The sequence below is a fragment of the Ziziphus jujuba genome, chromosome 3, assembly GCF_031755915.1.
Source record: "Ziziphus jujuba cultivar Dongzao chromosome 3, ASM3175591v1".
NCBI classification, from domain to species: domain Eukaryota; kingdom Viridiplantae; phylum Streptophyta; class Magnoliopsida; order Rosales; family Rhamnaceae; genus Ziziphus; species Ziziphus jujuba.
Genome location: NC_083381.1, coordinates 16,493,331 through 16,516,938, shown reverse-complemented (window position 1 = coordinate 16,516,938; position 23,608 = coordinate 16,493,331). Strand labels below are relative to the sequence as shown.

At 30.3% G+C, this 23,608-nt stretch overlaps 2 protein-coding genes across 2 annotated transcripts; one reads left to right on the top strand and one right to left on the bottom strand.

Annotated features, from left to right (window-relative positions):
• Positions 1 to 8,324: 8,324 nt before the first annotated feature.
• LOC125423582 (cyclin-dependent kinase inhibitor 5) lies at positions 8,325 to 11,768 on the top strand. Its single transcript, XM_048478206.2, has 3 exons — positions 8,325 to 9,048; positions 10,920 to 11,123; positions 11,212 to 11,768. The coding sequence occupies exons 1-3, from the start codon at positions 8,516 to 8,518 to the stop codon at positions 11,279 to 11,281; spliced, it is 807 nt and encodes a 268-aa protein (XP_048334163.1). The 5' UTR covers positions 8,325 to 8,515; the 3' UTR covers positions 11,282 to 11,768.
• Positions 11,769 to 19,141: 7,373 nt separating this feature from the next.
• Positions 19,142 to 23,083, bottom strand: LOC107410021 (cytochrome b5). The gene is made up of 3 exons (XM_048478284.2): positions 22,598 to 23,083; positions 20,024 to 20,090; positions 19,142 to 19,686 (listed from the first exon to the last, which is right to left on the bottom strand). The coding sequence occupies exons 1-3, from the start codon at positions 22,682 to 22,684 to the stop codon at positions 19,436 to 19,438; spliced, it is 405 nt and encodes a 134-aa protein (XP_048334241.1). The 5' UTR covers positions 22,685 to 23,083; the 3' UTR covers positions 19,142 to 19,435.
• Positions 23,084 to 23,608: the final 525 nt, after the last annotated feature.

Here is a 23,608-nt window from a genome sequence, read left to right as displayed (position 1 = left end):
AGACTCGAGGGACCTGCCCAACCAAGTTGGGTATGATATGAGGAATTTTCAATAGGTTTCGAGCCAGATTCAAGTTTGTTATTTTATATCCAATGTGGGTTTGAATCGATATTGAGTCATGCACAGATTTGAGTTTGCCCGAATTGTTGCCCAGATGTATTGCGAAAAAATGTAACAAAATATTTTATAGAAATTTTTTAAACATATATTAAACCATGTCGGTATGGATTGAGTCAGATAAAATTCGATGACCAAGAAATAGGGTCAGATTCTCATCAAGTCAGTTCATAACTAGTTTGGATTTTCATATTAAGAAAAAAAACTAACCCAATTATCATTCCCACTATTGGTAGGTGTATGCAAAAAATCACTAAACTATATACATAAATAAAATGACGAAATGAATAGTTTACTGATTAAGCACACTTTTAGTAGATGTATGTAAAAAATTACTAAACTATATATATAAATAAAATGACGAAATAGATAGCTTTAAATTATTAAATTATATACACAAACAAAATGATGAAATGAATAATTTCAGTATTTGAGGATTTTTATCTGTGTTTATGAGAATACATATTCGAGTCAGATGGGATGAGAAAACCTATACTCTTATAGAAACAGATAGAGATGCTCAACCACTAAAATTATCTGCTAGTTATATTATTTATTGAAAATATAATTTCAATATAAAATGAAAATGTGTTTCCGATTCTGCTTAAATTGGACTACCACACAAAGAAACTTGCTGCTCAATAATTGCATTTTGTGAGCAGATAGAATTTGGCTTAGATGAATCAAAGAGATGACACCAGCTTGACCCACATCATTGATACAACTAACCAATTTAAATACCTCACTTGGTTACAAACCTTCACTGTAAAGCTTGATAAGAGGCATCAAATACTAAAATGTGTTAATGTATCAAATACTAAAATGTCAGTTAAATTAATAATTTAAGAATAAAAATAAAATTTAACAAGTGATAATCTTTTACACTTATTAAAAAACATTCCTCCATAACTATCCAATGAAAAATGAAGATAAAAATAAAAAGTTACTTCCTCAGCGAGTAACTGTGTGTGTCCAAGTCGAAGCTCATATTAAAAATGATTTTTACGACGTTAAAAACAATACAATAACAACTATTCAATTTTAATTGAACTGAAAATCTGAGGTTGTAATATTTTAGATTGCATGGCAGGCTACTATCAATGATAGTCATTATAGGAAGTTGTCACAGTGTACGTTTAACCAGGTTTTAATGGAAAAAAAAATAAAAAAAAATTGGTTGAATTGGTAACACTTTGGCCTTGTACTGCATACATACGTGCAGTGGAATTAATTACCAGCCTGCAAATTCCTTAAAAGAGTGGGTGACGAATGGTTAAATGCACGGAGTAATAATATTAATATTATATATATATATATATATATATGTAGCTAGTAAACCAAATCTGTACCAGCTAGAATCTAGCTAGCCATCCGTGTAAATTGTCAATGTATATTTTATTTGAATAAAATTCTTAAAGGTGAAGTTCTTAAATTATTGTCACTTCTAAAAAATAAATGTTAAAAAAATATATTTGATATGTATATGTAAATAATTTTCTTTATTTATATGTTCTTTTTTATAAGTAGGAGTTTTTTTTTTTAAATTGATGATAACGTGAATTAAATTTTTTTTATTTTTTTTGAAACAAACGTCAATTGAACTTAAATGTTTATAAATTAAACCCTCGATTTTATATTAATAAATTATTAAAGTATCATTGATTTTTAAAATTTAAATTAAAAATATATTTAATAAATGCTATGTCAACACAATCCATTTCTAAATGAAATATTGCAACAAAATATCAAGTCAAGTATCTTGAACATATTTCACCGAGGAAAAAAAAAAAAAAAGGACTTCCACATGCATATAATATATATTTTTTTGTCATTTATAATAATATTCCTTTTATATTTATAGAAAGTATTCACCATTTTAATATGTCCAATCTTTGATCTCTTATATGTAAAATATATGTAGCTTAGTATCGGACTGTATATATATATAATACCTACACCTTAAATAATATATAGAGCATGTATATGTAAATGTGTATGCATCAAGATTCTCAATCATCATAATGTGATTATGGAAGATTTTCCCTGTTAAAAAGTGGACGACTAGCATTTATTTTAGTATAATCAGTGAAGTTACATGTGATTAGATAAAAATCATATGATCATCCTGCAACCAAAAGTGGGAGATGTCAACCATATTATCAAAATTGTCGCAATAATATATATATATATATATAAGTATATATATATATATATATATAATTTTGATATGAAAAATGTCTGCCCTTTCCATAAGTGTGAGTGCCTACATCAGATGATATGACAGAAATTTTTCATAATATGTTGTCTGATGTTAAATGCACACACCATGGAGGAGGATAACTGCTTTTTTAAGCAAAATTATATATATATCATTTGCTAAAGAAAAGTTGAGGATAAATGGGCTTTTACCAAATCTAGCAACATATTGTGTTTAATTGTATTTGTGTTATATCGTATTCGTATTAAATTTAATCAATCCAAATATGATCAGTTAAGCTTTCATATGAAAATATATAAATCCAAACTTATTTTTTAAATTATCGTATAATTCGCTACCTAATCACCTATTAACTTGTTAAGAATATATATAAATTGAAAAGTTTATAATTTGACTTAGGTTTCAAATAAAAATAATTTTTATTTTATAAAATGTTGCAAGTTGACTTGCTTGTTTTAAGATTTTTAAGAAATTAAACTAAAAGTTAACAAATGAATATACATAAATAACAAAATAAGATTTTTAATATTAAAAAATTAACAAAATTACAAAAATATCCATTTATAATCTGTTTAATAGATGTATCATATATTATTATACTTTACTTATTAACTTATTAGGTAATACTAATATTGATCTGATACAGTATTATCAATTTGAACTCATATCATTAATTTGAATTTATAAATTATTATACAGATTCATATGTATGAAATTTATTAAGTCTAGCTTTTAATATTTATAACTATTAAATTATATGTCACTTCAAATATATTTAATCTAAGTTTTAAATATTTCAGTTTATACTTAACTTAAAAAGTGGAGGATATTCTCACTTGGTTATTACTGTATATATAATTATTTATTAATTTTCTTTAATTATCTGATTATTGATATTGTTGTAAACAACTATCAATCAATTTTTTTTTTTTTTGCTTCCTATTATTATTTTTTGTTAAATGGGCTGAACTTATTTTTTTTTCAAGTGACAAAAGGATTAAACTCCATATTTTTTTGGTCTTCGTAGATCAACCCAATCCTGCTCAATCGAATGTTGTGTAATTAATTAAAAAACGATGTTACAGATTCTACATTTTGAGCTCTCAAATTTCTTTCGAATTAATGAGCTGTAGATCGTCACATTTGATACGAACAATAATGGATATAGCACTTTCTATACTATTTGTAAAATATTTAAAAACTTTAAATTTACTATTTCTTTAATTAAATAACACTCTTTGAAAGTAGGAATATTGGAAATAGACGACCCTCCACCATATCTACATGTCGGTTCAGTTGGGTTCTATGCCCATGATTGTGTCTTTTGATTATTAATAATTATTTATTAGTAACAATTAATGATTTAATTTTATTCTGCTGGCAACTTTGCATATATACATGGAATTTAAAATACAATGTAATGTCTTAACCATACTAATCATATCTTCATATTTGTCCCCAATACTATAATACTTTCTTTGCTGCACAAAAAGAACAAAAGCTTCTTTTGGTGAAAATGAAGAACAAAGCTTTAGTATTTAAAAAAATAATAAAAAATGGGCTTAATAGTTGAATCTAGCTAGTAACATTAAAGTAAGAGATAGTTCAATTAGTGATTCTATACCACATTTATTTCTTTGTGAGGAAGGTTTGGTTCTTCTAATAATTAATTGATTATTGGTCATGCATATATATATATATAGATATAAGTCCAGTCCTGGTGTGTGTGTGTGTGTGTGTGTGTGTGTGTGTGTGTGTGTGTGTGTGTGTATATATATATTTATTTTTTTCTTTTTTTGCTGATACTTGCTAAATATATTATTTTTTTTTTTGCCATGCTTAATGATCAGAATTAATCCTTTACAGGGAAGAAAAGGTATTAAAAAAAAAAAGGCTTTAAATTGGTACTTAATCGAAATTAATAGGACATAACTTAAGCTATAACCAGACCTATTCCCCAAGTCTATTACACAACCACGCTTTTGTTACCCCATATTAAATAAAACAATTTAACCTAAGTAGTATTGGAAATAATGTATGCTTATCATATATATATATATATATATTTATTTTCCATATATATATACAATCAATTAAGGTCAAATTAAATTTTTAATATTAAAACTAATATTATAATTTTTTTTAACTCTTTAATTGTATTAAATGTTGAAATTTAAAATTTCATTTATTAATAATTGAATACTGATAGAGTTTATTTTTTTAAATAATATTTTAGCATATTATTTATGTTTATCACTATATCGTCATGATACGAGCTTGAATCTATATATATATATTAAAGAAATTAAAAAAAAAATCAATTTGTTAATAATTAATTTGATTAATAAAATTTGGTAGTATTGGGCCTAAGATATGATTTCACTCATTTGTTAACCAATTTACTTGAGTTTGTTGTATAATATCTTTTTCTATAAATGTGTAAAATGGAGAAAATTTTCTTGATAATAATTTTTAAAGGTTCACATCTATGATTAAAAAATAGTAAATTCGTGACACTAAAATAAAAGAGGAAATTATTATAAGTAATTAAAATAAACTATCAAACTTAAAAAATGATGTAGAAATCAACGTGATATTCTCACCTAAATAATCAGCACTTAAAGGGCCAACAGTAGAATGCATAAATGAAGATGCCACAATTAATTATCTTTTTTCATAAATAAAGCCTTGAAATATATTGAATTTGGAATTTGTGATCATAAATTATAAAAAGAATGTTTGGGAATAAGATTCTTATACCTTTTTCTTTTTTTTTTTTCTTCCTCTAAACGATGATCAATTGGTCACACACATACATAATATATATATATATATATATGTATATATGTAAAGATATTTTCATTGAAAGATGCAAAATAAATACACATTGAAAGATGCAAACTAAATGCAATGCAAGCGTCAAGAAAATGTGACTTTTATAATGAAGTTATTTATGTCACTCTCGAATACTAAAAGCTACAAAGCACAATGTCTAAGGGAATATGCCATCCTCCGAAAGTGAGAAAGACAGGTCCCTCTCATAAATCCTTTCTTTGAGTTTTGCACGGTCGGAGTTTCCATCTTCTTTACTTTATTTTTTTTTCCCCATTTTTTTCAAAAATATTGATTTATTTATATATATATATATATATATGTTTTCATAACTAATTTTCAATTTTGAATATTCTAATATAAAATAAAAGTCCTTAATCTTGAAAGAAAAATTCAAATTTCAATGTTAGAAAAATCAATATTTCAGATTTTTTGTCTAAAAGAATGAACTTTGTCATTGAACTTTAAACCATTCTTTGGAAAACATTGATGTGCTACTAAAGATTTTGGAAGCCAAAAACATTTTCAAGCCAACAAAGAAAAAGTAATAAGAAAAAAAGTCATCTTCCATCCATGTTTTTAGCCAAAAAAGAAAGAACGACAAAACATTCAATGTTTAATTTGTGTTCATTTATAGTATATAATCCTTAAAAATTGAAACACTAATATACCAAAAAAAAGAAATTATTAATATTACCCACATGAAAGTTGCCCTCCCAATTAAGGACTGCCCTTGTAATTAAATTAAAAAGAAAAAAAGAAAAAAAGAAAAAAAGAAAAAAAGAAAAAAAGAAAAAAAGAAAAAAAGAAAAAATGAAAAAAAAAAACAATGTTTTACCCAATGCAAAAACTGCTGAATACTAGACTTTGAATTTCCATTCCATACGTTTCCCGGAAAGTCTTTTTATATTTTTTATTTTTTCAGGAAAATTTCAATGACTTTCCAATTTGATAGACTGCCACCAGAGCCATTTAAGGTGTGAGTGTTCTAGAGGGTGACCAAAACCATTCTCAGATCAAGGAGAGTGGAAATCACTCTCCAAATGCACGGACTAGATGCTTCCTTTTACTCAACCCCACCATCAAAACGATGAAAATAGTGAATGTGGTTTCGCGTGGAATTCACTTCTTTTTAAATTCGCGTGGGGATTGGACTGGGCCTCTGTTTAGGAAAAGAAAAATGGAAAATATAAAAGATTGAAAATAAAAAATAAAAAAAATGAAAAATCAAAATTTACTTTCCACCTGGCCACTCAATTGAAGGGAATCCAATGACTTGGCCTTTTGCTTCTGCAATTTCTCTTCTTCGCGCGAGATATTGCTTCATTTATTTTATTTTATTTTTAATTTTACTTTATAAGGTTTCTAAAATATGATTTCTTTATCAAACTATCACATGAAATGGTTTTATATTACCTACGGTCTCCACTGAAATTATTCATTTTTTTTTAAATAATAATAATAATAATATGAGAATTTATTTTTTTCCTATAATTAATTATTTATATCGAAATGGTTAAATGCTTGTTCGATAGTTATACTTCATTAGAAAAATCATATCATATCATTTTGTTTTTGGTCCCGTGGGAACCAAAGCCAACATGAAAAATTGACAATCAGAATAAAAATATTTTTTTTATGATAACAAAAAAGAATAATAATAACTTAGATTTGTGAAGCCCTAAAATTATCTCTGTACACTTTGGCCTACAATTTTGCATATCCAATCTCTACGTATTAACCATTATTTACAATCACTAAGTTGAAAATGTCATAATTTATGGCTCTTCCCACTTTTTACTTTGCATTATTTTTTATTGATTATAGAGAAAAAGAGTTTCGAACAATAACTTTTTTTCTTTTTTTCCAATCAGCTTTTAGAAAAGATTTAGATAAAAAAGATCCATTCACTGAGTTTTTTTGTCACGTACAAATTTATTACTAGAATTAATTTTACTTTAAGGATTATCAAATGTGAAAATGTCTTTTTTGATAATTTTAAAATTTATTTTCTAAATCTTTAAAACAATAATGCATTACCAAACAAATTTTATTATTAATCATTTGCATATAATGGTAGAATCTATGTACCACTTTGTATATAATGCATTGCCAAACAATTTAATGGTAGAATCTACCTACTACTTTGCATATATTGTTCAATATTTATTTGCCAATCATGTCAAAAATTAGTTTACTTATAAATTTTGTTTATTTTTAAAATAAAACGTAAAATAAAATGGTTATGATAAACATAATAATGAATGGTATTTACTAATTCAATCTTACATACATAACCTTGTGACCTAATACTTTCTTTTGATGGTAGTTTGTGACTTAAATTTAACCTAGATGTATTTATTTTTTCTTATTCTCACAAGCTTGAGTGAAAAATCAAGTAGCTTCATTCTTCTTTTTTTTTTTTTCTTTTTTTTTTTTGATTTTAAGTAGATCCATTGTTAGATAAAATAAAATGATTATGATATACATACATATGTATATAATAATGAATGATTTATAACTCAATATTACATGGATATGTTTGTGACCTAATAACTATATATATATATATATATTTACTTAGATTTATTACTTACTTTGACAAGCTATATGAAAAGCTCTAACTTAAAAAAAAAAAATAATTGTGAAAGAAAATCAAGTAGCTTCATTATTAAGACAAGGCAAAAGGCCAAAAAAGATATTAAAAATGGCTAGAAAAACAAATAAATTGACACCATTAATTAAATGCCAGATAAGATTTTATTGGCTATAATCCACCAAATTATGGATAGCTTTTGAATGCCAAATTCACTATTAAAAAAATGAATAAAATCATTCCCCAGCTATAACATGAAATGAAAAAAAATTCCATAAAGAAAAAAACCTTTATTTCTTCTTATCCAATAATGTCTCACAATGAAATAATAGATCTTTTTCCATAATTCCTATTGAATTTTTCAAATATATATATTAAACCACCACCCCCCCGGGGCCCAAAAAAAAAAAAAAAAAAAAAAAAACTAAAAAATGTAAAAATATCAAGATAAAAAAGAGATGAGAAAATAGCTAAGAAAATATCATACATATAGAGAGAGAAAATGGAAGTACAGTAAAGTATCCCTGAAACCCCAACCCTACTTTTTTTTTTTTTTTTTTTTTGGGCAGAGGAGAGGAGTACAAATACCCCACACTCTCTTCTTAACCTTTTTCTCTTCTCCACTTTCTCTCTCTTCTTTCTCTCTCTAACCACCAACTACAAAACCACCATTACCATCTTCTTTTTGTCTTCAATCTCTCAATGAGAGTATACCAGTAGTAGTAGGAGTAGTAGTAGGCAAAGCAAAGCAGATGGGCAAGTACATGAGGAAAACTAAAGCAGCAGGCGAAGTGGCAGTCATGGAGGTAGCACAGTCTTCCCTCGGGGTTCGAACCCGTGCAAAGACTCTGGCTTTGCAGAGATTGCAGAAATCTCCGGCGAAAACTCCGGCGCCGGCGCCGGCGGCGACGAGTTCTGGTTCTTACTTGCAACTAAGGAGCCGACGGCTAGAGAAGCCGCCAATTGTTATGCCGAACAACAGCGAGCATAAGAGGCAGAGTAAAGGAGCCAAATTGGGTTGCGTGCATAATAGCCCTAAAGCTACTAACCCTAACCCTAGGACGAGTTCAAGGCTTAGGGTTGGTTCTGTGGCTTCTGGGTCACATGGGTCGGTTTCGATTGGGGTTTTGAACGGTGAGGATGGGGAAAAGGGTATTGAGGCTAAGGAAATTGTGGGTAAAGAAGAAGAAGAAGTTCAAGAAAACAACAACACCGCGAATGGTGATTTGGGTATTGAAGAAGCTTCCTGTGGAGAGAATCTGTTGGATTTTGAAGGTAGAGAGAGGTGGGTTTTTCTGGGTTTCTTTCATTGTTCGGGTTATATTCCTTTTTTTTTTTGTCTTTTTTTTTTTTGGACTTTTGTTTGGCTGCTAAGAAAATGAAGGAAAATGAGAAAAAAGATTGGAATTTGGGGCTCTTCTTGATGTCATACCTTGAGGAAATAGTAACACTAATTTTGTCCGACTAGTTTCCTAGACTTTGGTGAATTTTTACTGACTAGAGGATGAATTTTTTTTTTTTTTTCATTTTCGTTTTGAAACCTCCCGACTCCATTTGATTGATTGGAGAATGGAGACAGAAGTAGTTTAATTTCTGAAATCTTTTTGGATTTCAATGTTTCCGTTCAACGAATTGGCAAAACTTTACACGAATGGAGATTAATGCCGAGCTTTTTCATTTTTGGGAAAGCGGGATCAAAGAAAAAGTAGAATATTATGATTTGGGTGCCCCTTTGATTTTATAAATTTTATTGACAACTGAAAAGTACCATCAGAGAAAGCATTTATTTTTTACTAATTTATAAAGTTCCCGTTTGCTTATTATGGTTTTTCTTTTTCAAGTTTTTGCATCTTGTTTGGTTGCCAAGATATGACAGTAAGTTGGAACCTATAAAGGTTAGGCTTCAATTTTGGGACTGGATTTTACATAATTCTTCACTCAGTTTAATTAAATACAAATAACTATATGATGTAATTGGTTGATTTTGCTACTATGATTTTCCCCTAAAAGTTTCAGTTCTCTGTTCCTTTTATGATTTCCCCTAAAAGTTTCAATTCTGTTCCTTTTATGGTTTTTTTGCATGCATTATTTTGTTGCTCTGATTGCTAGAAAATATATAAGGGAGTGAAAATTTTACATTTTAGGTTTATTATCCTTAGGCTTCCATAATAATGATGGTTGACTAGGTTTGGGGTTATCTTTTACATTGGGAATGGTAGAATTAACTGATGCCAGTTCTAATCAGTTAGGTTAGCCGCCAGAATGAGGGCTCAGGGTAATTTTGGTGTTTCTTATCAAAAGGAAATATTAGAAGTTTCTCATAGCTCAATTCAGGAATTGTTTTTGGTTGATGTTCCCTTGAGATTTTTCTGTAATTTACCTTTTTTTTTTTCCGACTGGGATTGCTGTCAGGATACTTTTATAAGATTTGTACAGTTAGCAAAGAGAATGTGTTCTGTATCTATGTATTTGGATACTTAATAATTTTGGTTGGTGGACGAGGAATTTGTTGCTCTTTGTTGTTTAATCTTGATTGATTAGCATAAATTGGTGATTTTGCTTCTTTCCACAACCTGAGTTCGTTCTGGTATATGTGTACTGTATGCCATATTCATCTGTTTATGTTGGTATTCTGAGAGCATGGATGTTGTCTGGTACACCCACAGAGCTCAGTAGAGATGCCTTAATTATGAAATAAACTGTTACCGGCTGTTGTTTTTCTTTTTGACTTTAGCAGACTTCTTTTATCCTAGATACGAAGAGTACCATTCAGAAAGTTGGTGGCAATAGACAGTCTTTTGTGCTTGGTGGAATCTCGGTGATGTAGGAGATAGTGATAGGTGGTAAAAGTAGTTCTTGCATTTAGAGTTTTCTGGGTTTTTTTTAGTTATATTTTTTATATTTTTATATTTTTTGTGTTTGGTTGGTTTGGTTTGTTTTTTGTTCTCTAAATTTTTAGGAGTATCATATAATGTTTGTGGTCTGCATGATTGATATGTTTTTGAATGGTTAATTAATTTTCCAGCAAATGTCTTTGCTGTTTGGGTTAAAAAAAAGCTTTTAATTTGGATATGTTCTGTGACCATATATTTCTGTTTATATGAGTGGTACTTAAAAAATAAATATCTTATGGTCGTTGGTTTTGCTTTGTGACAGAAGCACCAGGGAATCTACACCCTGCAATCTTATAAGGGATCCAGACGTGATCCGGACACCTGGTTCTAGTACCAGGCCAACTAATTCAGCTGAAACTAGTCGGAGAATACAGAACTCATCACGGAGACATGTACCAACAACACGTGAAATGGACGAGTTCTTTGCTGGTGCTGAAGAAGAGCAGCAAAAACAATTCATTAAGAAGTATGTCACACCAATCTTTTTTGCTTTCTTCGTTATTTCAAGCACTATTGAAGAGCTTTTTTAGATCATTATCCGACATTGTTCGCAGGTACAACTTTGACCCAGTGACAGATACACCGCTTCCAGGCCGGTATGAATGGGAGAAGGTGGATCCCTAGAAGACATTAAAAAAGTGTTCCGTCCAGGACATTTTCCTGGTTGACCTTGGGATTTAGGATAAAACTAGCATGAATTAGTTTTTAGTGTTAAAAGGTGATGGTGTTATTTCCATTTTCCATCACCCTTCTTCTTTTTTACTTGTAAAGAAGTAGGAAGTGTCAAAAGATATGTGTAGACTAATGGTCTGTAACATAACAGAGGTTATGAGTACACAACAAATACAAATCAAAGTCCTTTGTCTAACAGATCATCTGAAAGAGAGGGGAAATGAAAAAGAGGGTGTGAGGTTTAGGGTTAGGTTCAGTGAAAGATTAGGTCAGTCTATGTGGTACAGAAATTTACTATTTTAGATTGATTTTTTTTTTTTTTTTTTTTTCCTTCTTCTCTCGTAGTGTATTTCCTCCCCCTTCTTGTCTATAGTTTGTACTACTGATGGAACTTTTAGAAAACTCTTGCAATAAACATGCCCCCATTTCTCTCTCTTCATTTTTTTTTTGTCTTATCCTCAATCATTCTACTATGTTTTTCACATTTTAATTTTGTCCCTTTTTAATTCCCACGTCAGACGCTGCTTTACTCTACATGAAGCTGAACCTCTGTTGCTGCATTGTTCAGAAGTCTAACCGGGTTTTTTTTTTTTTTAATTTAATTTTTTAGTGTGCATGTGAATGGTTGGTGATTTGATGATGATGATAGGGTTGGCTGTTGTTGTTGGTGATGTGTTGGAAGATTCTATTTTTCTTTTGATTTTTATATCATTAGGTACCTAAGTATGAGATGGTTACACGTTTCCTGTACTAGTTGAAGATGTTGCTAAAGGAGTTTGAATGTAAATAGTCATTTGGGTAAACGAATTTTGCAAAGAGTGGAGGAATGGAAGATTGGGAAAAAGACAGGGTAATGTATGGTTTGGTGAACTTGGAAAAAGTGAGATTGAAGGATTTGGATGTGAGACGATATACTTTTCTGCGAGAATGAGCTTTTCATTGAAATGTGTAATGGAAGGCACCAAAAAGAGTGAATTATTTACACTTGGCTACTTTTTTTCAATTTTTGAGCAAGATCTGGACATGAATGTTGGTGAGTTAAAGTCACCTTTATTTTTAACGGTTCTGGATCCTCTATCCCATTTTAGCTTTAGAAGATTAACCGTGGTATTGCTCTCTATAGTATGACAGGACTGAGGATAAAGGAAAAATGAGACAGAAGATTGGTATTCAAGTTTGCCAAAGTTAAAGGTCTGGCAATTGGGTTGGAAGTTCGACTCCAATTTCTTTTTGAAGTTGAACGCAATTCTGGATGCTCAAACCATTGCCATAAGTTAGACTGGACAAAGAAAAAAAAAAAAATAATAATAATAATAACCACCATAGCCATCAAGGAATATTCAAACTTCATTATTTTGTGCAACAGAAACTATAAGATATTATGCCCTCTTTTCTTCTTAATTTTGATATTGGCATTATGAAGAAGTTGAGGATCTAAATTGGTTCATTGTCTTTTTTTGTTTCAATCGTTAATGGAATAAGCAATCATTCTTCATTAACTAGAACAGTGAATAAAGATTCCCTATGCGGTTTCACAGGCTGATAGGAAAGATGGTTGTTGTGGTGGAAAAGTTTGACGTTTGCGTCCAAATAGTACAGAAAAATCAGAGGAATCTTCAATTTCCAATGGAACTTTTTTTTTTTTTTTTTTTTCAAAAAGAAAAAAACCATCAAAGGCTGTAAAGGTCAGATTACTATCAAAGATTATTATTTTTTTTCAAATGAAACATTGATTGTTTTGCAAACCAATGGAAGACCATAATTTCCCACATGCAAGATCTACCTAAAAGCTCATCCCAAGCCATAATTGCCCAAAACCCAGTTCAAAAAAAAGTTTTTATTTATTCATTTATTTATTATTATTTGTATGGTGGTAGGTTGTGAGAGAGAGAGAGAGAGAGAGAGAGAGAGAGAGAGACAAGTTGAACCCCCCCTTTTTGAAGATGATTTTGGAGGGTTTAGTATTTTTGGGGAAGTTTGATTGGTCACTGTTTTTTTGGACATATATGCATAACCGTCAACTGTAAACAGTCCCAAGTAACACAGAGCAGTGTCTCCTCTCAAGGTGCTTAATAAGCAAATTTTTTTCAAAAAGAAAAAAAAATATTTCAGGGTAGCTTTCACGGGTTCTGCAGCCAAAGTCTGCTATGGAAAACGTAACACAAAATGCGTTGCAGGCGTGTTGTTTGTGGTCCTCAGCTAAGGCAAAAGGCAAAGGAATTGTATATTTGCATTAATGATTGGCTGGTAGCGTTCAATGATATGAAAAAGCTAGATCTATTATTCTCTTTTTTTAAAAAAAGAAAATTAATAACAATGATATTCTTAATAGGCAATTTTTAATATGTATTTATTTTGTGGGGGCTTTAATGCATGGTTTTAGGTCCCTTTTATGAAGGCATTTCAAACATGTTTGACTCATTTTAGGAGGGATTTCTCTGTTATCTTTTATTATTATTATTATTAATATTAATATTAATATTATTATTATTTCCATTTTAAAATTATGTATGTTCTATGGTGGACGATTGGATGAATCATACTTGTTTGAGAGTGATTGGATACAAATAGAAGAGTTTTTTCTTTATATATCTTATTTTTGTAAAAAGCACCTTGAATATAACAATTAAAAAAAAAATTTATCAGTTTTGATTATGAAAACTGTTTCTTTTTTTTTTTAAAAAGAAATCATTCCAAACGAATCTTCAAAAATTGATGATTGTCTGGTTTATAATTTGAACACAATATTATAATTTTGTCTGGTTTATAATTAAGTGAACACAAGATTATAATTTTACTTTTACCATCAAAACCTAGTATGCAGTTTTAGAAACTTAATGATATATTATTGTATTCAATAAGGATCTCCCCTTTTACATATTCTTATAATACAATAATGAAGGATATATGTGATAAGATTTTTAACTTTATATATTTTCAATAGAAAAATTTTTATCCTAAAAACATACAGTACAATTATCAAGGACACCTAATATAAAAATTCTAACTTTATATCTTGTCAATTCCATTACGCTTCCAGCTAGTCAGTATTAGGATAAAATTCATCATACATATTAAATGGATTTGGTTCTCTTCCTTTTCAAAAGATTGTTCTACTCTTCAATGTATTGTCGAGCTATTTGGGGTATCTAGAGAGGATGGAGGAGTTGTACATTTTTCTTCAAGAGGAGGGCATTCATAGATTTGTCCAAGCATCTTCTGAATTGTCATGCATTCTTCAAAATCTTCTACATCAATTCATATAAAATTTCTTTTAAGGAGATGATCATGAAATATTGGAATAATAAAAGGATGGGATATATTATTCCATATTTCATTTAGCTTAATAATGATCACCATAGGTTTATCAATGATTAACCCATTGATCATTGTCAAACTTCAAAATCCAAGAATATCATCCTTAATAGCTTTTGTAGATGCATTATTTAATATCCTTGTAAAATTGTTGGATCAAAATAAATTGCCAAAGGATAATGTTTTAGATCCAACTAATGGATAAAATATCCTAATGAACTTATATGGGTTGGTCTCCTATGGGCGTATTGAAATTCAAATACCATTCTATGTCTTCTCTTAGCTGTTAGAAAGAATTGGAATATGTAATTTGTTTCTGTTGGAATCCTGTTGGTTAAATGATTGAAGCTTTTAAGCACCTATTTTCCCAATAGATTTCAATTTTGTATAGCTCTCTTTTATTGACATGTTTTGGCTTTAGTTGTAACATAATCTTTCCTTTTATATCTTCAGGGAGATGTTGCCAAATATTTGGATCCAAGATCTGGATTTCATGGTCAGAGCATTGAGAAGTGAGATTTCTACTCACTTATTTGGCCCTTAATGATTGATTAATGGCTAAAAAACTCAAGCTTTGTTTTATTTCTAATGCTTTTTATGAAAATTTTGAAGGGAAGCTTTAGATTGGAGTTAATCACATATTATTGAGAAAAAGACCAAGTTTGGAGCAAATTTTGGCAAACATTAAAATGCTCCATGCCAAAATGGAGTGAACTAATGCTCCACGCTAGAAGGCCTCATTTCACGTCAAGCCAAGCTCTACACCTTGCTACATGCCCAAAATGGACTCCATGCCACACTCCACACCATAGTCCACACTATAAGCATCCACACCAAGATGGGCGTGTTCAGCCCCTTCACGCCTAAATTCAAGCCATTAACTATAAACATGCAACAAAAAAGAGCTTCTTTATAGAGAGAGTGGCATTGAGTCACGCCAAAATGATGTGTACCCCTTAAGCTCTATGCATCAAGATATTTCGGGTTTTTTATTTTTATTTTGTGAGCATTAAAAAATTGATGATGAGTTGTCAAATGAAGAAGGGTTAAGGGTGGATCTTCATTTTTAAGCTAAGGTTTAAGGAAGGGAGGAGGCTAACTCTAAGGAGGGGGAAGAAAAGAGAGGCACAAATACCAAGGAAGATTTGAGAGAAAGAAGAAGAAGAACCAGAGAAAGAAAGCTTGGATTGAAAAGGATTGAAGCCTTTCAAGACATTGAAGCATCAAGATTCTTCAACTAAATTAGTTTTTTTTTTTTTTTTTCTCTTCCATCTCTTATTCTCTAATTTGTATTGGGTTTATTGAATTATTTCTTGAATATTATATCTTTCTTTATGGATTTTTCTTTAATTTTGTTATGGTATTTACTATGAATATGTATAGCTAAATTTCTATCTAGGATTTTGATGAACCTCTACTTAAATAATATTTAATCAATGAGTTGATTTTTATTTTACTTTTTATCCAATTTTCTTATGTGAATCTTATATTTATTTTTCAATATACTCTTGTATTTGGGAATTTGTTTGGGTATTGGATAGATTTACTATTTTTAAACTTGAAAAGGCTTAATTTGGTAAATTAATACTGAAAATTTTAATTGGGAACTGGGTAGCCATAAAAAAAAAGGGGTTTAAGGAATAAGAACTTAGGAATTTTAGCAAGGAATTTCTAATTTTCATTAAGAATTCATAGATTCTAATTTCATTTGGGAAAAAGAGATTAGATTGAATTGGAATTTCTCTAGACTAGAAATTGGATATAATTTGGTGTTTTGTTAACCTAATTAGTCAAATATAGGAATGGTAGTAGGTATATCAAAATCCTAACTTCTAAATTCATTGTAATTCCATTTTAAGTTGTTGAATTATATGTTATGACTGAATTTCTTTTCTCATATTTAGGTTTAGTTTGCAATTCTATTCAAAATTTTGGTAATTAGTCTAATATTAAAATCAATTCTCGTGGCAGCGACACTCTCTCATCACTCTATTACTTGATACGACCTGTAGACTTGCGGAATTCGTCCATCAAGCACCTAGGAGGCAATCTTCTTTTTTCTGCAACAGGATCTGGGTTGATACTATTACTTCCAACTATCATCATTATGGGCATTTCTTGCATTTTTAATGATCTGGATAAATAATCTGCAAGCACCTTATTTTTTCCTTCTATATATTTTATAAAATAATTATATTTTGTCAACCATTCAGCTTACCTGATTAATTGGGGATTAGGAAGCTCTCTTTCTTTTCTTTTGAGGAGTCTTTCAAAATATTTGCCATCAGTTTCAATAATAAAATGGGATTGAGATAAAAAGAATTGGAATTTCTTAAGTCCATCTATTACTATGACGACTTCCTTCTTGGACGAAAGATAATGTTGTTGAGCTTATGAAAATGATCATAATTTATATCCACATGCTTCTTAGGTGTCACTTTCTTCAATTAAAACTGTCATCCAAAACTTATCAGAAGCATCTGTTTGTAGAATCATCTATCCTTTTCCAAATATCTTTAGAGGATGTAGATTTTGGCATATTTCTTTGAGCTTCTTTACAGATTCTATTGCTTCTGGTGACCAAGATGTTGCATTCTTTTTCAAATGCCTTGAAATCTTTGAAGTGATAGAGGAGAGAGGTGGAATATGTGATGAAGCATAATTGATTATTTCCAAAAATTGTTGGATTTGCTTCCTTCTTTTCAATTCATCCAGGAACTCTTTGGCTTTTTCAGTGACGTGGTCTTGAGGAACTATTTTTATTGATTTGATCTTCAGACCTAGAAAGTCTACATCAGTTAGGTCTATCTTCATCTTTGTTTCAGATAAGGCTAACTCATGTTGGGATGTCAGCTTTTGGAATCTTCTAAGATGTTGCTTATGCTCTTTTATATTTTTGCTAAAAATATGAACATTATTTTGTATATTAAATAATGTTCTTTGAGAGGAGCATAAATCTGATCCAAACTATGTTGGAATTCTAAAGGAGCATTCTTTAATCCGAAAGGCATAATATTCCATTCACAGTGTCTATGGGAAATTACAAAGGCTATTTTGTGCCTATCTTCTTCTCCAATGCCTATATGTCAAAATCTCAATTTCATGTCGAATTTTGAGAAGATTTTGGCTCCATCCATTCTTTTTTAGAGCTGATCTTTTCTTGGTATTGGATACTTTATATCTTGAAGGCATTCATTAAGCTTTTTATAATCAATCACTAGCCTTTTCTTTTTTTGTACTTGTTCTGAATGCTTATTGACATAAAATGCTGGACATGCCTATTGGTATTTGGATTTTCTAATTAGTCCTAGAGCTAGGAGAAAATCAATTTCTTTTTTGCATAATTGTTCAATATTTGGCATTTCAGGATGTGAGATAGTCTGATGTGGCATCTTTCAACCTTCATTGTACGGGAGAGATACAAAATATTTTTTTCTTTCCCAAAGTTATTTGGTTTGTCAGTGCTGCATTGCAACAATAGTTGTTTTTTTGGGAAACCGAAATATTTACAAAATTTATTTACTAAATAATACAATGTTAAAATATTATTATTGATATATTTATATAATCTAATTATGAAAGAGTGAACTATTAAATAGATAAGTAATTAAAAAAACAAACCAAGTAATTATTATCACATCATCTATCATATAAACATTTTGGTAATATTATTATTACTGAACCTATATATAGTGCCTTTACTACTCCATCTATCTATAATTATGCTCCAAAGACAGTATATCAATAGAGCATGACAACTAGATTTGTTTACCTGAATTATGATCACAAATGATAAATGACTTGAAAAAATTTCTGTTATTGATGATGAAATCCTAAAGGCTGATATGGATTGAGAGTGAGAGAGGCTGTTTGTTGTTTATCCTATTACATTGTATTTGACTTGCCATTGCCTCCAGGCAATAGTAGAACTTCACAAGGTCCTCTTAAGCTTGATTTCATCATTGCGTTTTCTACTGTTTAGTGGCTTAAGAAATTACCCACCAGTAGATATGAAATGCTGGTAGGAATAAAAAATAATAATAATAAGAGAAAGAAATTACCATGTACACCCATCAGTGAGAAAGCATGGGTCGAATGTCTGTTTGGTTGGTGAGAAAATAAGGGTAAAAAGCACTTATGAAACTTAATAGTGATAATGCCGAAATCTTTTCCATCTCAAAAGAACCAATGTGAAGGGGCCTTCATTTAAATTCACTTCTTGGACAACTACCAATAACTCAAAAGCCCAAGTCCTACAGAAAATAGTCAATGGTCTGCCGATAAGAGTGCCAAGGAAGAGGTAGCATTTTTTATGTTCTCAATTTAACTTTCTGTAAGTTTTTTATTTCCATAATTTTCTCTTTAACCAAACAATGGAAACTAAAGTAATTTTGTTTTTCTTTTCTCCTAGCAGATTCTAAGCTTCCAATATAACTTAAGGAACATATAAATACGAACGGTCTTAAAAAATGGTGTGTGATAAATAAAGATCCTTGCTACACAAAACACACCATAAGATTCAACTATATCTTTGTTTGCACTGAAAACGGAGGTTGTAAGGTCACAAATGATCACAACCTAGAAGGAGGAAGGAACAAGCATAAAACTCCATTATATATCATCCCAGCTAGCAATGGATAATATATATAGAGATAACAATGCAGTCTCAAATTTACCAGAAAACTAAGTAGCAAGTATTGGCAGCCTAACTTAGAACCTTAGGTTGTCTTGGTGCAGTCTCAAATTTACCAGAAAAATAATTAGCAAGCATTGGCAGCCTAACTTAGAACCTTAGGTTGTCTTGGTGTAAAAGCGGATGCCAACAGCCAAACCCAAGATTGCAAGAGGAACTAGAAACTGGAGAAGTTTGATAATGAACTCAGATGTCTTGTCCTGATTGTAATGAGGCTGTTTTGGAGGAATGTATTTGGTCTTCTTTGGGATGGTGGAGGCATCAATCTCTCCGACATAATATTCCTTCATCATGTCTCTGGCACTGTCACTATGACCCACATCCTCAAAATCATCAGTTGCATCCTTCCCTGTTGAAAAAGAAAAAATAAGGGGGGAAAAAAAATAAAAAACCATGTTTTTACACAATCAATGCGTGCATGTCCATTTTAGCATTTTGGTATAACTTTCAGAAAACAACTTATCAATACCATGGTTTCCTTATAACTAAAATCGACAATAAAGTAAGATATCCAATGACTATTCTCCGATAGTTGATCCTGTAATTCTGCTTTCTCTATATTTATTTGATTGGCCAAATTGTTTGTCCATCAGCCGGTTGTTGTTATATGCAATTATATTTGTTTCTATGCACAATATATTTGCTAGTTTACAATACTCAGAACTTCATTCCGGCTGACTTCATACCTGTTGCCGACAACAAAACCTCATCACCTCCAGGATGGTCCTCTAAGAACTTTGTCACATCATACACCTGTTCCATCAAATCTATAGGCTGTAAGTAAATAATACAATATAACAAAGCAACAAAAGGAAGTAGGCCACAAGGTTTATCCGTTTTAAGCTCACAAACTTACAAAATAGAAAGCCAGCAATATGTAGAAGTTCATAAACAAATTAGACTAAATATTTGTATTCTAATTAGGAACTCCAAAATTTAAGAACAAGAATTGAATCCAACATGAAAAGTGCAGAAACAAACTTTGCAACTGATGGCAGATCCTCTTTCTATATATCTCTCAGTATGAGCACACAACTTCTTTCCATCCTTGGCTTTTCAGTTCTTAATTGTGCAATGCATAAGGTTAAGGAGCTTGGTTGTTTAATTTATGGAAGAAAAGGTACAAGATTGTATTTAACCTTCAAATTTTGTTAGAGAATAATTGGAGAAATTTTCTAAATCAAATTGTCATAAATATAATTATGCCAATTATCTCATTTTGGTAATCTCTTTCGCAAGATCCTACATCACGAAGATGTAATTACAACCACAGACCAATGATATAGTTACAGTTGTTCAGAAGCTTTCTCATAACACCTAACTCAGATTTGTTCTGGGTATGCTTCTCTCTTTATTTGGGAAATATTAGATGGACCAGGAGTAAGTCTGTCCCTCTGACTGTTAAGCAAGGAAACTTTAATTAGTAAGAAGGCTAATAATACGTTTTCAAGGCCCAGCAGAGTAGATCTTAAAAAGACTTCCAAAACCACAGCTGAATAAATGGGAGAATAAAATCTACAAAAATAAATTAATAGACATAAATGTCAAAAGCTTCATTAAAACATTAAATCATTCATAAAGGACGCAACCAATACCTCTAACCCAAACAATAATGCTAGAGGTAAATAATTTGACAATTATTGGGCTCCTGTACATTTTATCTCAAATTAGGCACCTAATATATAGCCAATTCTATCCTGTTTTCTCTCTCTACTTCATAATAATCTCTCAAGGAAGCAAATACAGTACCTCTAGATTGGCCATAGAACATACGACTACACATCAAAATTATGCTTCAAAAAGATCACATTGAAGAGGTGTCCAAAGCCAAAATCAGGAGGGCCAAAAGATAAAAAATGACATCCTTTCTTTCATGATGAATAACAAGATGCCTCACAAACCTTGGAGACCACAGGACAGAGGATATATCTCAATATACAAAAGCTCCTCTATTTCATTCAAGGCCAATCAAAATTCAGGTCATGACCATAACTGTCTTCCTACATCGCTATAAGTATAAACCCCTCAAACTACACATCACTTCCAAGTTGAAGAATGAAGCCAAAGTTGAACATTAATGCTATTTTGCAGCAAAACCAAGTGAAATGTGAAACTAAGATCCAACAGAAGCACCCACAAAACCGTTCAGGTAGGCTTTAGATAGATGCCATAGATTATATTGAGATTGAGAAGAAGAGGGATTATGCATACAAGACCCTGCTCACTGTCTCCTTCCCCTTCTCAAAAAATTATAAGTTTCGAACCACAATCATAGACAACACACAAGTTAATGCTCTTGTACTTGAAAGTTTTTAGATTTTGGAGCTATGTGCAAGTCGACGTTCTGCGTTTATGGGACTTTAGTAGAATCTGAAACCATATGCTGATTTTTGGCTTACATAACGTCAAGAAAACGAAGTACCGAGGAGAAAATTATACTTAACCTGATAAACTATATAAGAACACAGTGTTAGCATCTCATCAATTCACAATCTCATACTCAAAACCCTAAAAACCTGTGTTCAACCAGTAGGAAATGTTAATTGACTACCCTATTAACCACCTGATTCCATTGAATAAGGCAAGTATTTTTGTCTATCATATAACCTCAATGGATGTTGATAGAGAGAGTTGCATAAAGCATTTCTCACTACCAAATCTTAAATTAACCAATTACAAGAATCCAACGAACATAGTACTTAGGAAATCAGAACCTTTAAGCAAGACTTGAAGATGCAAATTTTCGAACCAGCAACCAACTAAGAAAATAGTCAAATTTATGATATCACGTTAACTATTTAAGTAAACCACAAGAAAACCCAAAAGCTTCACACGCAACAAATAGCATATCTAACATAGATGAAATACATTAAATCGAACGAGGAAAAATAAATTTCACAAGCAAAACAGCCTATATCTCATGTGGGTCAATATTTAAATTAAAAAAATTAAAAAATTAAAAAATAAAATAAAAACCTAACCAAACCGTCAAATCACACACATACCACAAAATAAACCAGTGTGCAATTTTGAAACCTTGGCTATATAAATAAAGAAATGACCTAGCTATGGTTCCAGTGAAACATGTGTCAATGGGAGGCATACTGCTATTTCGACCACAAATTTACTAAGATCGCAATAGAAAATGAAGACACATAAGAAAACGATAAAACCTTAGCAGAATAAAGGAAGGAAAAAAAAAAAAAAAAACAAATTATGAACATCTGGGATAATTAATAAATAAATGGGAAAGGAGTAACCTTTTCATTGATGATTAGCCAACAGTCCTGGGGAGTGTTATGCACTGAAACTTCAGCCAGAGTAAAAACTTTCCCTTCACCACCCATTTGCTTTTCTTGTTATAATTTGGCCTGTACTGAAACAGTAGAAGCTTAAAGGTGGGAAATTGGAAGATGGGTAAGACGCAGATCAGTAAAGAAAATAAAAACTATGGGCAATAAACAAAAAATGCAGAGTGAAAAATGAATGAACAGATAGAGAGAGAGAGAGAGAGAGAGATTAATAAAGAGGGAAAAAGGAATAGAAGGAAGGTTTTAATGGGATGCAAAGGTCATTAAATTGGATTTGGTGGTAGGTAGGTGGAGGAAGGTGAAGCCTTTCGGTGTTCAATTCAAAAAATTGCATCAAATTTGGTTGGTGATTTCTGGTAGAGGGTTTGACAGGTTTATGGATTTAATGCAGGAAATATATTCATTCATTTTTTTATTTATTTTTTAATAATTAGCTTTATAGTTTCATAGTGATTAACGAATTTTTGTTATCCAAATCCTCCTCTCTACTTTGCATTTTTAAAGGATGAATAATAAAGTATTTATCAAAAGTGCCATGCAATCATATGTTTTATTTATTTATTACGTTATATATTAAATTTGAATTTTTATTACAAGATTTCAAAATTGTTGAAACTTTCTTTTTTTATGAATTAAGTATAAAAAAAATGGTGATAGTATAAAAAAAAGAAAAAAAAGAAAAAGGACAAAAAGATGGAGTACATTATCCAATTTTCAGGTGTTTTTTTCTTTTTTTTGGGTCACTTGAATTTAAGATTTCTAAGAAAAGATAAAAAAAATTATAAAATATAATCTTGCTAAATAGAATATTTTAGTACAACCATGTCATCAGACAAAGATACATAATAAAAGTAGACAAAATCTTAATTATTTCAACTGAAAATATGTACATATATATATTTATCAAAATTACAATAATATTATTCTATTTTTTCATTTTGGTGTTCATAAAATTATAAA

Excerpts from the sequence above, each read along its gene's own strand:
- LOC125423582 (XM_048478206.2), top strand. The coding sequence starts at position 8,516 with ATGGGCAAGTACATGAGGAAAACTAAAGCAGCAGGCGAAGTGGCAGTC. Across the intron at positions 9,049-10,919 it reads GATTTTGAAGGTAGAGAGAG|AAGCACCAGGGAATCTACAC; the intron begins GTGGGTTTTTCT and ends GCTTTGTGACAG. Across the intron at positions 11,124-11,211 it reads CAAAAACAATTCATTAAGAA|GTACAACTTTGACCCAGTGA; the intron begins GTATGTCACACC and ends CATTGTTCGCAG.
- LOC107410021 (XM_048478284.2), bottom strand. The coding sequence starts at position 22,684 with ATGGGTGGTGAAGGGAAAGTTTTTACTCTGGCTGAAGTTTCAGTGCAT. Across the intron at positions 20,091-22,597 it reads GGCTAATCATCAATGAAAAG|GTGTATGATGTGACAAAGTT; the intron begins GTTACTCCTTTC and ends TTGATGGAACAG. Across the intron at positions 19,687-20,023 it reads GGTTTTGTTGTCGGCAACAG|GGAAGGATGCAACTGATGAT; the intron begins GTATGAAGTCAG and ends CTTTTTCAACAG.